The following is a 12,448-nucleotide window of genomic DNA, read 5'->3' as shown; positions in this document are numbered from 1 at the left end:
TCGGAGACGCAAGGGATTTATGATCACCAACCACTTTCCATAAAACAGGGCGGTGGCTGTGTCAAAGCACCATTTGGAATTTAATAGATTCATCTGGCAGTCTGGGCTTTCACGATTCGATAGTTCGGAGCTCCTCCACATGTACTATGAAGCTCTGGAAAATTCGGAAATCTTGATAGTATGAGCAATTTTGGGTTTCGAATTAAACAAATTCCCATAATCCACGCCACCACAATTTGTAAGACAAATAAACAGATCGTTTTCATTCATCAAACAGAAATTTAACACAAACCAAACCTATAAATTAGACGCTGGAACCTTTAACAACAATCTAAGAACAACCACCCAAAACCAGAAAGAAAGTACAAACTAGGTACAAAACGTCAAAACCCACCCATCAACCTTACTATCCAAATCCAAGCACCCAAAACCAACAAACCCCAATGAAACCTAATCCTTTACACGATAATTTAGACTAGAAATTTCTTTCAAAGAACAATCTAACACTACTTGATACCATAATTGCTTTAGGGTCGTCAACTCGACCTTCGCCTCGATAAAATGTAAGGGAAGATCGAGAATCAGATAAACCAAAACCACAACTATTCCACATCCACAGTTGATTATAGACTGCCGAACCATCCCTACCACCACAAGGTTATGCTAAATCGAGCCGTAGAATCCTTCGCAAGTCGCTCGCAACATCTTCGTTCTTTCCAGGAACACACTTCTTCATGAAAAAAACCGGCAAGGGAAGCGAACTAGGGGGCGGTGACGCAACAAACACCGAGGACCCGGCGTAGAACCCAGAGACTCCGTTCAACGCCGTCGACAGTTTGATCCGAGACGGCACCGAGCCCGGATCCGGACCCAGCCACTCCGTCGATCCCAGATCCGGCACTCCAAGGTTCTCCTTATCAGACGCCGTGTCGTTCAGCTTTTCACCGCGTTTAAGGATCTTGACCTGACCCATGACGAGGCTCTTGGAGGAGAGCGCTTGCTGGGTCACGGATCGTCTCGGAGCAGGACCCAGGATGGCGGTGCTAGGCGGCGTAGGGCTCCTTTTCCTACGGTCGGGTTGTATGCGGTTAGCCCGGTTAGGGTTAGGGTTTCGGGACTTCTTCATGTGAGTCGGAGAGATTAGGGTCTTCCGAGAGAAAGGCTGTTCTAGACAATCTTGAGGGTTTAGAACAGCCACACCACCCATTATACTGAAAGCAGGTATGAAATTGAAGATACAGATAACAGAAGGGCAGGTTCTTACAAAAGGAAAGATATTTCGTATAAAGGGAAAAACTAATCTGAAATTTCAAGAGAGAAAATTAGTGTAAGTACGGAGAATTTTATATTTCAATCGGAGGGAATTCAAGAGGGGAAATTCTCTATTTCCAGAGAAAGAAAGAGAGGAGAGGAGAAGCCTTTGCAGATGAACCTCAATGTGTTTGGTCGTGAAGGAGCAGCGGTTACTTATAAGGGTAAGGGAAATTTGTGTGTCCCGAAGGCCAAAAGACAACCATGGCCAATCCCATGGATGCTTAATCAGTAAAACCACTCTCAACAGGTACCCCGTGTGCCACACGCCCCATCTAGTCACTCAAATAATTTTATCTTATCTTCTCGTTCCCTATGCCTTCATAAAGTCTAAATTTAAATATATATATTTATATATTAATATTTAAGCATACATATTTAAATAAAAAGATAAAAAATTTATTTAATTTTCATAATGAAATAAATGATGAAGTATACTATTTAATTTTAGGCACGTGGTTTTAAATAACAGCACATAATACTTTGATCCTTCCTTAACAGTGAAGCTAATTTAGTAGATTTGGGCCGACATCTCATTTCTTTAAATAAAATTGAGAACGATTTTATTTTTAATTGTGAAAATATTTTAAATTTGTGCAAACTTTATGTGTAAAAGGAATTGTAAAAAAAAAAAAAAAAAGAAGATATTTTTATAGGCTAAAAAAATAAAAACGTGATGTGGATAACACATATAATAAAATACTTATATGATATAATTATAAAGATTTTAAAATTTAAATCTTATCAATTAAGTCTTACAATTTAAAGTTCTTCTATTTACCATCCTTACAGCACACATATATTAAAGAAAAAATATAAAAATATAAAAAATAAAAATATGTGCATAATATAAAAATGATGAGTATAATTTTTCAATAATTTAATTGATGTAGATGACTTAAAAATAAAATAACTCTAGAAAAAATATTAAGGGCTTATCTCATTTCAACATTCGAACATTATTCAAATAAAAATATGTTTTTAATTTTAAATATTCAATTTTTTCATATAATCATTACATATACATTATAATTTTCCAAAAGTTTCAAATAAAATACAAATAAATAATTCGATTATTTCAGATTCCAAAATAAGAATAATATTATAATAATATTATAATTTTATAATATTTTTATTTAATTTTTTCTCTTTCTTAAAAGTTCATAAAAATATATTAATTTAAACTATTTTATTAATATTTATAAATTATTTTATTATTATTTACAAATTTTTATTTTCATTTAAATATCCAATCAAGCCTAAATTCTTGCATTTTCAATAGCTTTAAATACGGATAATAATTATGCTACAATTATATACAAAAATATATATTGTCACGCTCTTGGGGCGCGTTTGCTGTAAAGACTAGAAGGGCCACACCTTTTTTGTTTTTGTTTTTATGATACGAAGGAAAGAGCCAAACCTAACACTGCTGTGAAATACTCGTATCTGACGTGGGTGCGATTCGCGAACCTTCCGCTGGCATAATTATCTCCGACTTCAACTATTATCCCTTTCTCTTCCGCACAATTACCAAGTTGCCATCGCGTCTTTGAAGAAGCAATCATATGCGGTGCGGTAAACTTTCCATTACTTTAGTTATCATCGTTCTTACCATTTCATTTATGTCAAAATTAAAAATAAAAAATAAAACTAAATTCCTTCGAGCATCCTCTCGATAAAAAGTTAAATTTATTGAATATTTAGTTATTAAAAAATAAAAAATATTATAATAAATTAACTAAATTAGAATTTAATTACAATTACATTCAAAATAATTTTCAAATCTGAATGTTCATGTTCATAGGCCAAATTCTTATTTTATAAATTATTTATCTCTCCAACAAACTAATATGTCCAGTTTTTAGAAATATTTGTTGAATGGATACTCTCTTCAAGTGCACAGATTCATGGATATTTTGTCCAAATTTGATAAAAAAAATGTTGGATGGGAATGATAAAAATTAATAAAATATGATAAAATTAAATAAATTAATAATTAAAAAAAATTAAATATTTTTTAATTATTAATTACTCATTATTATATAATGAATAAATGGATAATCCAATATAAAATTTTGATGTGAATATCCAAAACCAATTTTATTTTATATTATTTTATTGTTATATAATAAAAAAATAACTATTTCAATATGAATATTTATGTAAATGGAATAGTCAAAAATTAAATTCATCTTATATTCATAAAAAATATACTTTAACTTTAACTAATTCATTGAGAGTGCAATTATCTCAAATCATATTTTTAGCTGTTGCACATTTTATTGTATCAATTGTTTAAGGAAAATACTATTTTATTGTTGGTAAAAATTTTAAATTTAAAAATTTTAAAAAGAAATAATATACCGATAAAATCAAATTGTAATTTATATAATATTATGTGAGATCTCTAGTTTCACTTGATTTTTATCCTTATTATTCTAAGTGTTATTTTATTGTATTAATTAAATATGTTATTTGTTTTAGTATTTTATTTTAATTTAGAGAATTTATTTTTATTTGCTCTTTATTTTTGGACTTATGTTATTTAGGCTTTGCTTGATTTTTTATTGGGCTTTGTGTGTATTTTTCTCTGTGGGCCGTGGGTGTGTGTGTGTGTATGTGTGACCCGAAAACCGGCCCAGCCCAGCAAGGGGGGCCCAGGCCTGTGCGGAGCACGGCCCAGCCGTGCGGCCCGTGAGTGCTCAGCCACTCATTGCAGAAACGGCGTCGTTTTGGGATGGAGCCCTAGCTCCATCTTATTCCCTTCTTGCGCCGCACCTTCTCCTTCCCGATTCTTCTCCTTCCTTCTCCTTTCTTCTACAATTTCTTCTCCACGCAGCTGCTGCCGATCTCCACGCAGCTACTACCGGAGTAAATCCCAGTCGTGAGCCACCTCCACCTACTCGTGTCGTTCGGCATGCACCCCGAAGGTTGCCATCAAACCCGTGGCATCGCACGGTCGCCACCATTTCCGCAAGCTCCTCGGTGGCGTCGGGCATGGCTGCCGTGAGTGCCGCCGTGCCACGCGTCCGCAAGAGGATCTCTTTTCCTCCAAGGCATGCTGCCGTTATTTCCTCCCTCCACCGTGCGACACGCACGCCATGCGAACCGCCATTTTTGGCCTATAAATAGGCCACGGCTTCTCTTGGTTTAGGGATCTCCATGGGTGTGTGTTTGGTGTTGTTTGTGTTAAACAAATCGGGATTTTTTTTGTGTGATCCGAGAACAATTTCTCGGAAAATTTCTGGGTTTTGAACCCGTGTGGTGTTGTGTAGTTGCCGAACTCTTGAGCTTCCAAATCTTGTATTTTGGTTGGGATTTGTTGTTAAGTTTTTCATCTGTGTTGTTCAAAACCGTGAGTTGAGAGAAACGGTTTCAGCCGTGTGACGCCGTCGCTGTTGGCTGCACTTCCTTTCGCCTGATCTTCCAGATTTTTATCAATTTCATCGTGTGTATGTAATTTTCCATCGAAAATTCAAGTGATTTAAATTGACTTTATAACTGTTGTTCATTGTAAATTATTGAACTGTTGGTTTGTTGGAAATTGAGCCTTGAGCCATTGAAGTGTTGGGTATGTTTAAATTGGAGTTGTTGGATTTGGGCCTTGGGCCGGAGTGATGAACGGGAATAGGCGTGTATTTGTGAAACTGTATAAATTGTAAATGGAGGCTTATTTTTGTAAATAAAATATTTAATATTTATTCCAATAAACTGTTGCAATGCATATTTATCGTTTATAATAAATTGTGCTGTGCTGTGATGTCATGTTGTCTATTGAAATTGAGACTATTGTCATTAATGGCGTGAGTACGTGTGTATCACGACCCCAAGCCGAGATGGGGCATTATCTCGATGGAGCTCCTCTGGTCACTCGGGAGCGTAACAAACTGATGTGACATCCCCTGAGTTGTCGCAGGGCGACGACGGGAACGGACGAGACGGTAACGCTCTCGTACCGATTCCGTGACCTTTGGCTGGCAAGGTTAGAGGATGCTTGGCCATGTACGCGCTGGGCGCGGAACTGAGCATCGCTCGTTACGAAGTCTCATGCACGGACGTTACCCGTGATGTGACGAAGAGAGCCAGGGTGTGCGAACGGTCCATAGGGGAGACCGTGGTGCATGCGTAAATTCTTAATAATTATGAATGGGACACAAAAATGGGATTTTCGAGGTATAGTAATACAAATGATATTTTTGGGAAAGAAATGTAATTGGTTATTTGTCCGCATGGAAACACGTGTTGTAAAGATATGTTTTTGGGTGTTATTTTGTTAATTACTTGCTGAGATGTCATAATCTCATAGTGGTGTTTACCCTACGGTTCCGTTTTATGGTGCCGTAGAGTTTGACGCAGAGCCCGAGTATGTACCTGAAGGACCGACTCTGCCAGAAGCTTAAGTCGCTGTTTTGTTGTTCAGCGTTTTGGGACTTGTTTCCATTATGTTATTTGCTTTCTTTAAATTATCTGACGGAAGACTGTAAAATATTTGTAAGGTTATTTTGTTGTTTTATGAACAATTCTGGTACTTAATAAAGAAAGACCCTTTAATTTCCTCCGCTGCGAAAGAAAAAAATTTTACTGTACATTTTATGTATGTTGTACACTTTGAGCATCAGAGTTATTGGGGTGCGTGATCCGTGTGGTCATCATCCCGGTGTCACGAACTCCATAAAAATAACACGTGGGGGTCGAGGGCGCCACAGGTGGTATCAGAGCGGTCTGGCTCTGGGTAAAACCATATAAATACCTAGGTATAGTACCAGAATTTTTATTATAATTTTATCGAGTTTTAAATAGGGACGTTTTTTCAGTAAGATGGACCGATCAGGAATACCGCATCCGGAATCTGAGATTGACTTGTCTCGCTCGGATGGGAATCTCGCCATGGCTAGAGCTTTAACCCGTATGACAGAATTTCTTCAGCAGAATTTTCCGCCGCAAAGGGAGCAACAGAACGGTTGTCCGTACGAACGCTTTTTAGCTCATAGGACCCCTACTTTTTCTGGGCAAGAGGATCCACTTCGTGCTGGAAGGTGGATTAGTGATCTTGAAAAGACATTCGAGATCTGTGGGTGTACCGAAATTCAAAAGGTGTTATACGCAAGTTACCTGTTGCAAGGTGACGCGACTGCTTGGTGGGGAACCAAACGGGAGCTTCTGGAAATGGAATTAGGATCTATAGCGGCGGTATCTTGGCCACGGTTTAAGAAGGAATTCAATGATCGTTTCTTCCCGAATACTATGAGGAAACAAAAGGCAAGAGAGTTTAATAATTTAGTACAAGGGGTGATGACGGTTGAGCAGTATGCTCGGAAGTTTATAGAACTTGGGAAGTTTGCTACACATTTGATTGCTACAGAAGAGATGCGGATCGAGCGATTTCAGGAGGGTCTACGGCGGGAGATCCGTAGACAGGTTGCTTGCTTGCAAATTCCAACTTTTCAGCAACTGGTAGAGGTTGCTTCGATTGCAGAGCTGGAGTTTATTGATCCTGTTGCGACACCAATGGGCCAAAAGAGAAGAGTTTTTGGGGAAGGAAGTAGTTCGGGGTCTGCACCTAAGTTTATTTCCAGGACTGGAGCCCGACCGCAAATGGCCACCGGAGTACGAATGGGAGGTCAAGCGCCAGTATGTGGCAAATGCAATAGGTCGCATGTCGGCGAGTGCCACATGTCTGGGATTCAGTGTTTCAGATGCGGGCAAACAGGACATCTTGCTCGCAGCTGTCCTACCATGATGCAGGCGAATCGAGGCGGATATCGTGGTGGGAGGACTACCCCAAGACCACCTGCTCAAGCTAGGGTCTACGCAGTGACACCTGGTGAGGTGGACGATGAAGCTCAGGAAACCCAAAATGCTGGAGTCATCACAGGTATAAATTCTATTCAATCATTCGAGATACTTTATTTGGGTATTATATTGGTTAGACTTAATTGGTAGTTTTAAATCTTTTAGGTAGAGTTCGACTATATGATTTTTATGCTTGCACTTTATTCGACTCGGGAGCATCTCAGTCATTCATTTCTGCCACCTTTGCTCGGATGTGCAACCTGGTTTTTAAACCTTTATCACGGTCTTTGTTAGTGAAGTTACCAAATGGGGAAACTGTGTGGTGTTCAAAAGTTACCTTAGGTTGTCCTCTGGTTTTAAATGGAATGACTCTTAAAGCAGATTTGATAAGGTTTAAATTACTTGAGTTTGACATTATTCTAGGAATGGATTGGTTATATCAGTATTTTGCCAGCATTAATTGTCGTAGCAGAATTATTAGTTTCCAACTACCTGGGGATAAGTATTTAGAGTTTGCAGGAAGTAAAGTAAAGATGAAACCTGCAGTTATATCTGCTATTCAAGCAAGTAGGGACTTAGCTAATGGGGCGGATGCCTATTTGGTTCTTATGGTATCTGCACTTTCGGAGAAGAAATCTGTAACAGATATTCCGATCGTGTTGGAATTTTCTGATATATTTGTGGATGAGTTGCCCGGCTTGCCACCTGTTCGTGATTTGGAGTTCGCCATTGATTTAGAATCCGGTGCGGCACCTGTTCATAAGGCCCCGTACCGAATGGCGCCAGTAGAGTTGAAAGAGCTGAAAAGTCAATTACAGGAATTGGTAGATAAGGGGTTTATTCAGCCTAGTTTTTCACCTTGGGGAGCACCAGTGTTGTTTGTTAAAAAGAAGGATGGTACACTCAGAATGTATATAGATTACCGAGAACTCAATAAGGTAACCATTAAGAATAAGTACCCCTACCTCGGATTAATGATTTATTCGATCAACTTCAAGGTGCTACTACTTTTTCAAAAATTGACTTAAAATCGAGATACTATCAATTGAGGATAAAGGAACAGGATATACCTAAGACTGCCTTTAGGTCTAGGTATGGGCATTATGAGTTTAAAGTGATGCCGTTCGGATTAGCAAATGCCCCCGCAGCATTTATGGATATGATGAATAGAATATTCCGACCCTATCTAGATTCCTTCGTGATAGTCTTTATTGATGATATTTTGGTTTATTCTCGTGAACCAGAAGAGCATGCCAGCCATCTTCGCTTGGTGTTGGGTAAGTTAAGAGATCATCAACTCTTTGCAAATCTGAACAAGTGCGAATTTTGGTTGAAGGAGATTAAATTTCTTGGTCATGTTATGTCCCGGGATGGAGTAGCAGTTGATCCAAGTAAGGTCGAAGCTGTATTGGCATGGCCACGTCCTTCAACGGTGCACGAAATTCGAAATTTTTTAGGACTTGCTGGTTACTATCGCAGGTTTGTGGAAGGCTTTGCTCGATTATCTGGACCACTCACTACTCTTACCAGGAAAAATGTTGAGTTTGTTTGGTCAGACAAATGCGAGATAAGTTTTCAGGAGCTGAAGAAGAGATTAACTACAGCACCTGTTTTGGCACTTCTGGAACCTCATAAGCCATTTGTAGTTTTTAGTGATGCTTCCAAATTTGGTTTGGGGTGTGTGCTTATGCAGGAGGGAAGAGTTGTGGCGTATGCATCCCGCCAATTGAAAGATCATGAGAAGAATTATCCCACGCACGACTTGGAGTTAGCGGCTGTGGTTTTCGCTCTCAAAATTTGGCGGTACTATTTATATGGCGAGACTTGTGAAATTTACACTGATCATAAAAGCCTCAAACATCTTTTCTCGCAGAAAAATCTTAACATGAGACAGAGGAGGTGGTTGGAGTTAATCAGTGATTACCAGTGTGAGATTAAGTATCACCCAGGGAAAGCAAACCTGGTGGCTGATGCACTAAGTCCAAAGTCTTATTCAGTTGATGAGGTTAAGTCATCAGGGTTGGACTCCCTTCTTTCTGGTATAAGGAGACTTCTTACCACTAGTTCTCAGCAGGAGGAGGTGTTGGCTTCAATTCTTGATATCCGAGTTCGTGATTTTGAGGAGTTGAAGACTCTGCAGGAAAATGACTCTAAGTTGCTAGACATTAAAGAAAGAGTCAAGAAGTCACAAGGACCCGCGCATTTCAGTCTAAGCAAAGATGACATTCTTTTATTCCGTAATCGTAGGGTGATTCCTACAGATTCAGAATTTAAAGAAAGAATCTTGTCTGAGGCCCATGCAGCACCTTATTCAGTTCACCCTGGAAGTACAAAAATGTACCGAGACTTAAAGAAAAGTTTTTGGTGGGAAGGAATGAAAGGAGACATTGCTTTGTTTATTGCGAAATGTACAACTTGTCGGCAGGTTAAAGCTGAGCATCAGAGGCCCGCTGGCTATCTTCAACCACTCCCTATTCCTGAGTGGAAATGGGACGACATCGCAATGGATTTTGTGGTAGGGTTGCCGAGGACTCCTAGTGGGAAGAACTCAATTTGGGTGATTGTTGATCGGTTGACCAAAAGCGCCCATTTCTTACCTATTTCTAACACTAATACTTTGGGAACCTTGACTCGGATTTATATCAAGGAAATCGTACGTCTTCATGGAATACCCATGAGTATAGTGTCAGATAGAGACCCACGATTCACGTCTCACTTCTGGAAAAGTTTGCAAACAGCCTTGGGCACCAAGTTGAAATTCAGCAGTGCTTATCATCCTCAAACCGACGGTCAATCAGAACGCACTATTCAGACTCTTGAGGATATGCTGCGAGCTTGTGTTTTGGATTTTAAAGGAAGTTGGGAAAATCATCTGTCGCTTATAGAGTTTGCGTATAATAACAGTTTTCAAGCGACTATTCAAATGGCCCCTTATGAAGCCCTTTATGGGAGGAAGTGTCGATCTCCCTTATTTTGGGATGAAGTTGGTGAAGGGAATCTACTTGGACCGAATATTGTTCAGGAGATGAAGAATCAGGTTCAAATTATAAGAGATAAGATGGCAGCTGCGCAGAGTCGTCAGAAGAGCTATTCGGACACGAGGAGAAGAGATTTATTATTTGAGATTGGTGATTGGGTTTACCTCAAAGTTTCTCCAATGAAAGGTGTTAAGCGTTTTGGTAAGAAAGGGAAACTTAGTCCGAGATATGTTGGCCCTTTTCAGATTCTGGAGAAGGTTGGACCAGTTGCTTATCGTATTGCTCTGCCAGAGCATTTTGGTGGAATTCATGATGTTTTCCACGTATCATCCTTAAAGAAAAGCTTTGGTCAGCAGGAGCCTCGTTTCGTTGATCCAGGGAGCATTCAACTCCGGTCTGATCTCACTTACGAAGTTGTTCCAACTCAGATCCTTGACATGAAGGAGCAACGATTAAGATCCAAGTCAATACCTCTAGTTATGGTATCTTGGGGAGATCCGTTAGCCCAGGATTTTTCGTGGGAGAGAGAGGCAGACATGAGAAAGTTCTACCCTTACTTATTCGGGTAGTTTTGAATATTTGTATTCTTTCTCAAGTTTGTTTAAGAGTTTTGTATTATGTTTTGGAATCAATTTAGGAACTTGGCAATTTCGAGGACGAAATTTCTTTTAAGGAGGGGAGGTTGTGAGATCTCTAGTTTCACTTGATTTTTATCCTTATTATTCTAAGTGTTATTTTATTGTATTAATTAAATATGTTATTTGTTTTAGTATTTTATTTTAATTTAGAGAATTTATTTTTATTTGCTCTTTATTTTTGGACTTATGTTATTTAGGCTTTGCTTGATTTTTTATTGGGCTTTGTGTGTATTTTTCTCTGTGGGCCGTGGGTGTGTGTGTGTGTGTGTATGTGTGACCCGAAAACCGGCCCAGCCCAGCAAGGGGGGCCCAGGCCTGTGCGGAGCACGGCCCAGCCGTGCGGCCCGTGAGTGCTCAGCCACTCATTGCAGAAACGGCGTCGTTTTGGGATGGAGCCCTAGCTCCATCTTATTCCCTTCTTGCGCCGCACCTTCTCCTTCCCGATTCTTCTCCTTCCTTCTCCTTTCTTCTACAATTTCTTCTCCACGCAGCTGCTGCCGATCTCCACGCAGCTACTACCGGAGTAAATCCCAGCCGTGAGCCACCTCCACCTACTCGTGTCGTTCGGCATGCACCCCGAAGGTTGCCATCAAACCCGTGGCATCGCACGGTCGCCACCATTTCCGCAAGCTCCTCGGTGGCGTCGGGCATGGCTGCCGTGAGTGCCGCCGTGCCACGCGTCCGCAAGAGGATCTCTTTTCCTCCACGGCATGCTGCCGTTATTTCCTCCCTCCACCGTGCGACACGCACGCCATGCGAACCGCCATTTTTGGCCTATAAATAGGCCACGGCTTCTCTTGGTTTAGGGATCTCCATGGGTGTGTGTTTGGTGTTGTTTGTGTTAAACAAATCGGGATTTTTTTTGTGTGATCCGAGAACAATTTCTCGGAAAATTTCTGGGTTTTGAACCCATGTGGTGTTGTGTAGTTGCCTACCTCTTGAGCTTCCAAATCTTGTATTTTGGTTGGGATTTGTAGTTAAGTTTTTCATCTGTGTTGTTCAAAACCGTGAGTTGAGAGAAACGGTTTCAGCCGTGTGACGCCGTCGCTGTTGGCTGCACTTCCTTTCGCCTGATCTTCCAGATTTTTATCAATTTCATCGTGTGTATGTAATTTTCCATCGAAAATTCAAGTGATTTAAATTGACTTTATAACTGTTGTTCATTGTAAATTATTGAACTGTTAGTTTGTTGGAAATTGGGCCTTGAGCCATTGAAGTGTTGGGTATGTTTAAATTGGAGTTGTTGGATTTGGGCCTTGGGCCGGAGTGATGAACGGGAATAGGCGTGTATTTGTGAAACTGTATAAATTGTAAATAGAGGTTTATTTTTGTAAATAAAATATTTAATATTTATTCCAATAAACTGTTGCAATGCATATTTATCGTTTATAATAAATTGTGCTGTGCTGTGATGTCATGTTGTCTATTGAAATTGAGACTATTGTCATTAATGGCGTGAGTACGTGTGTATCACGACCCCAAGCCGAGATGGGGCATTATCTCGGTGGAGCTCCTCTGGTCACTCGGGAGCGTAACAGACTGATGTGACATCCCCTGAGTTGTCGCAGGGCGACGACGGGAACGGACGAGACGGTAACGCTCTCGTACCGATTCCGTGACCTTTGGCTGGCAAGGTTAGAGGATGCTTGGCCATGTACGCGTTGGGCGCGGAACTGAGCATCGCTCGTTACGAAGTCTCATGCACGGACGTTACCCGTGATGTGA

At 40.1% G+C, this 12,448-nt stretch overlaps 1 protein-coding gene across 1 annotated transcript; it reads right to left on the bottom strand.

Moving 5' to 3' along the window:
- Positions 1-239: 239 nt before the first annotated feature.
- Positions 240-1,472, bottom strand: LOC121263711. The gene has a single exon (XM_041166755.1). It carries the CDS (start codon positions 1,205-1,207, stop codon positions 659-661), a length of 549 nt encoding a protein of 182 aa, XP_041022689.1. The 5' UTR covers positions 1,208-1,472; the 3' UTR covers positions 240-658.
- Positions 1,473-12,448: the final 10,976 nt, after the last annotated feature.

Source organism: Juglans microcarpa x Juglans regia, chromosome 4S (genome assembly GCF_004785595.1).
Source record: "Juglans microcarpa x Juglans regia isolate MS1-56 chromosome 4S, Jm3101_v1.0, whole genome shotgun sequence".
Classification (NCBI taxonomy): Eukaryota; Viridiplantae; Streptophyta; class Magnoliopsida; order Fagales; family Juglandaceae; genus Juglans; species Juglans microcarpa x Juglans regia.
Note: the sequence above shows the minus strand (reverse complement) of the source record. Positions and strands in the feature narration are given on the sequence as shown.

Excerpts from the sequence above, each read along its gene's own strand:
- LOC121263711 (XM_041166755.1), bottom strand. The coding sequence starts at position 1,207 with ATGGGTGGTGTGGCTGTTCTAAACCCTCAAGATTGTCTAGAACAGCCT.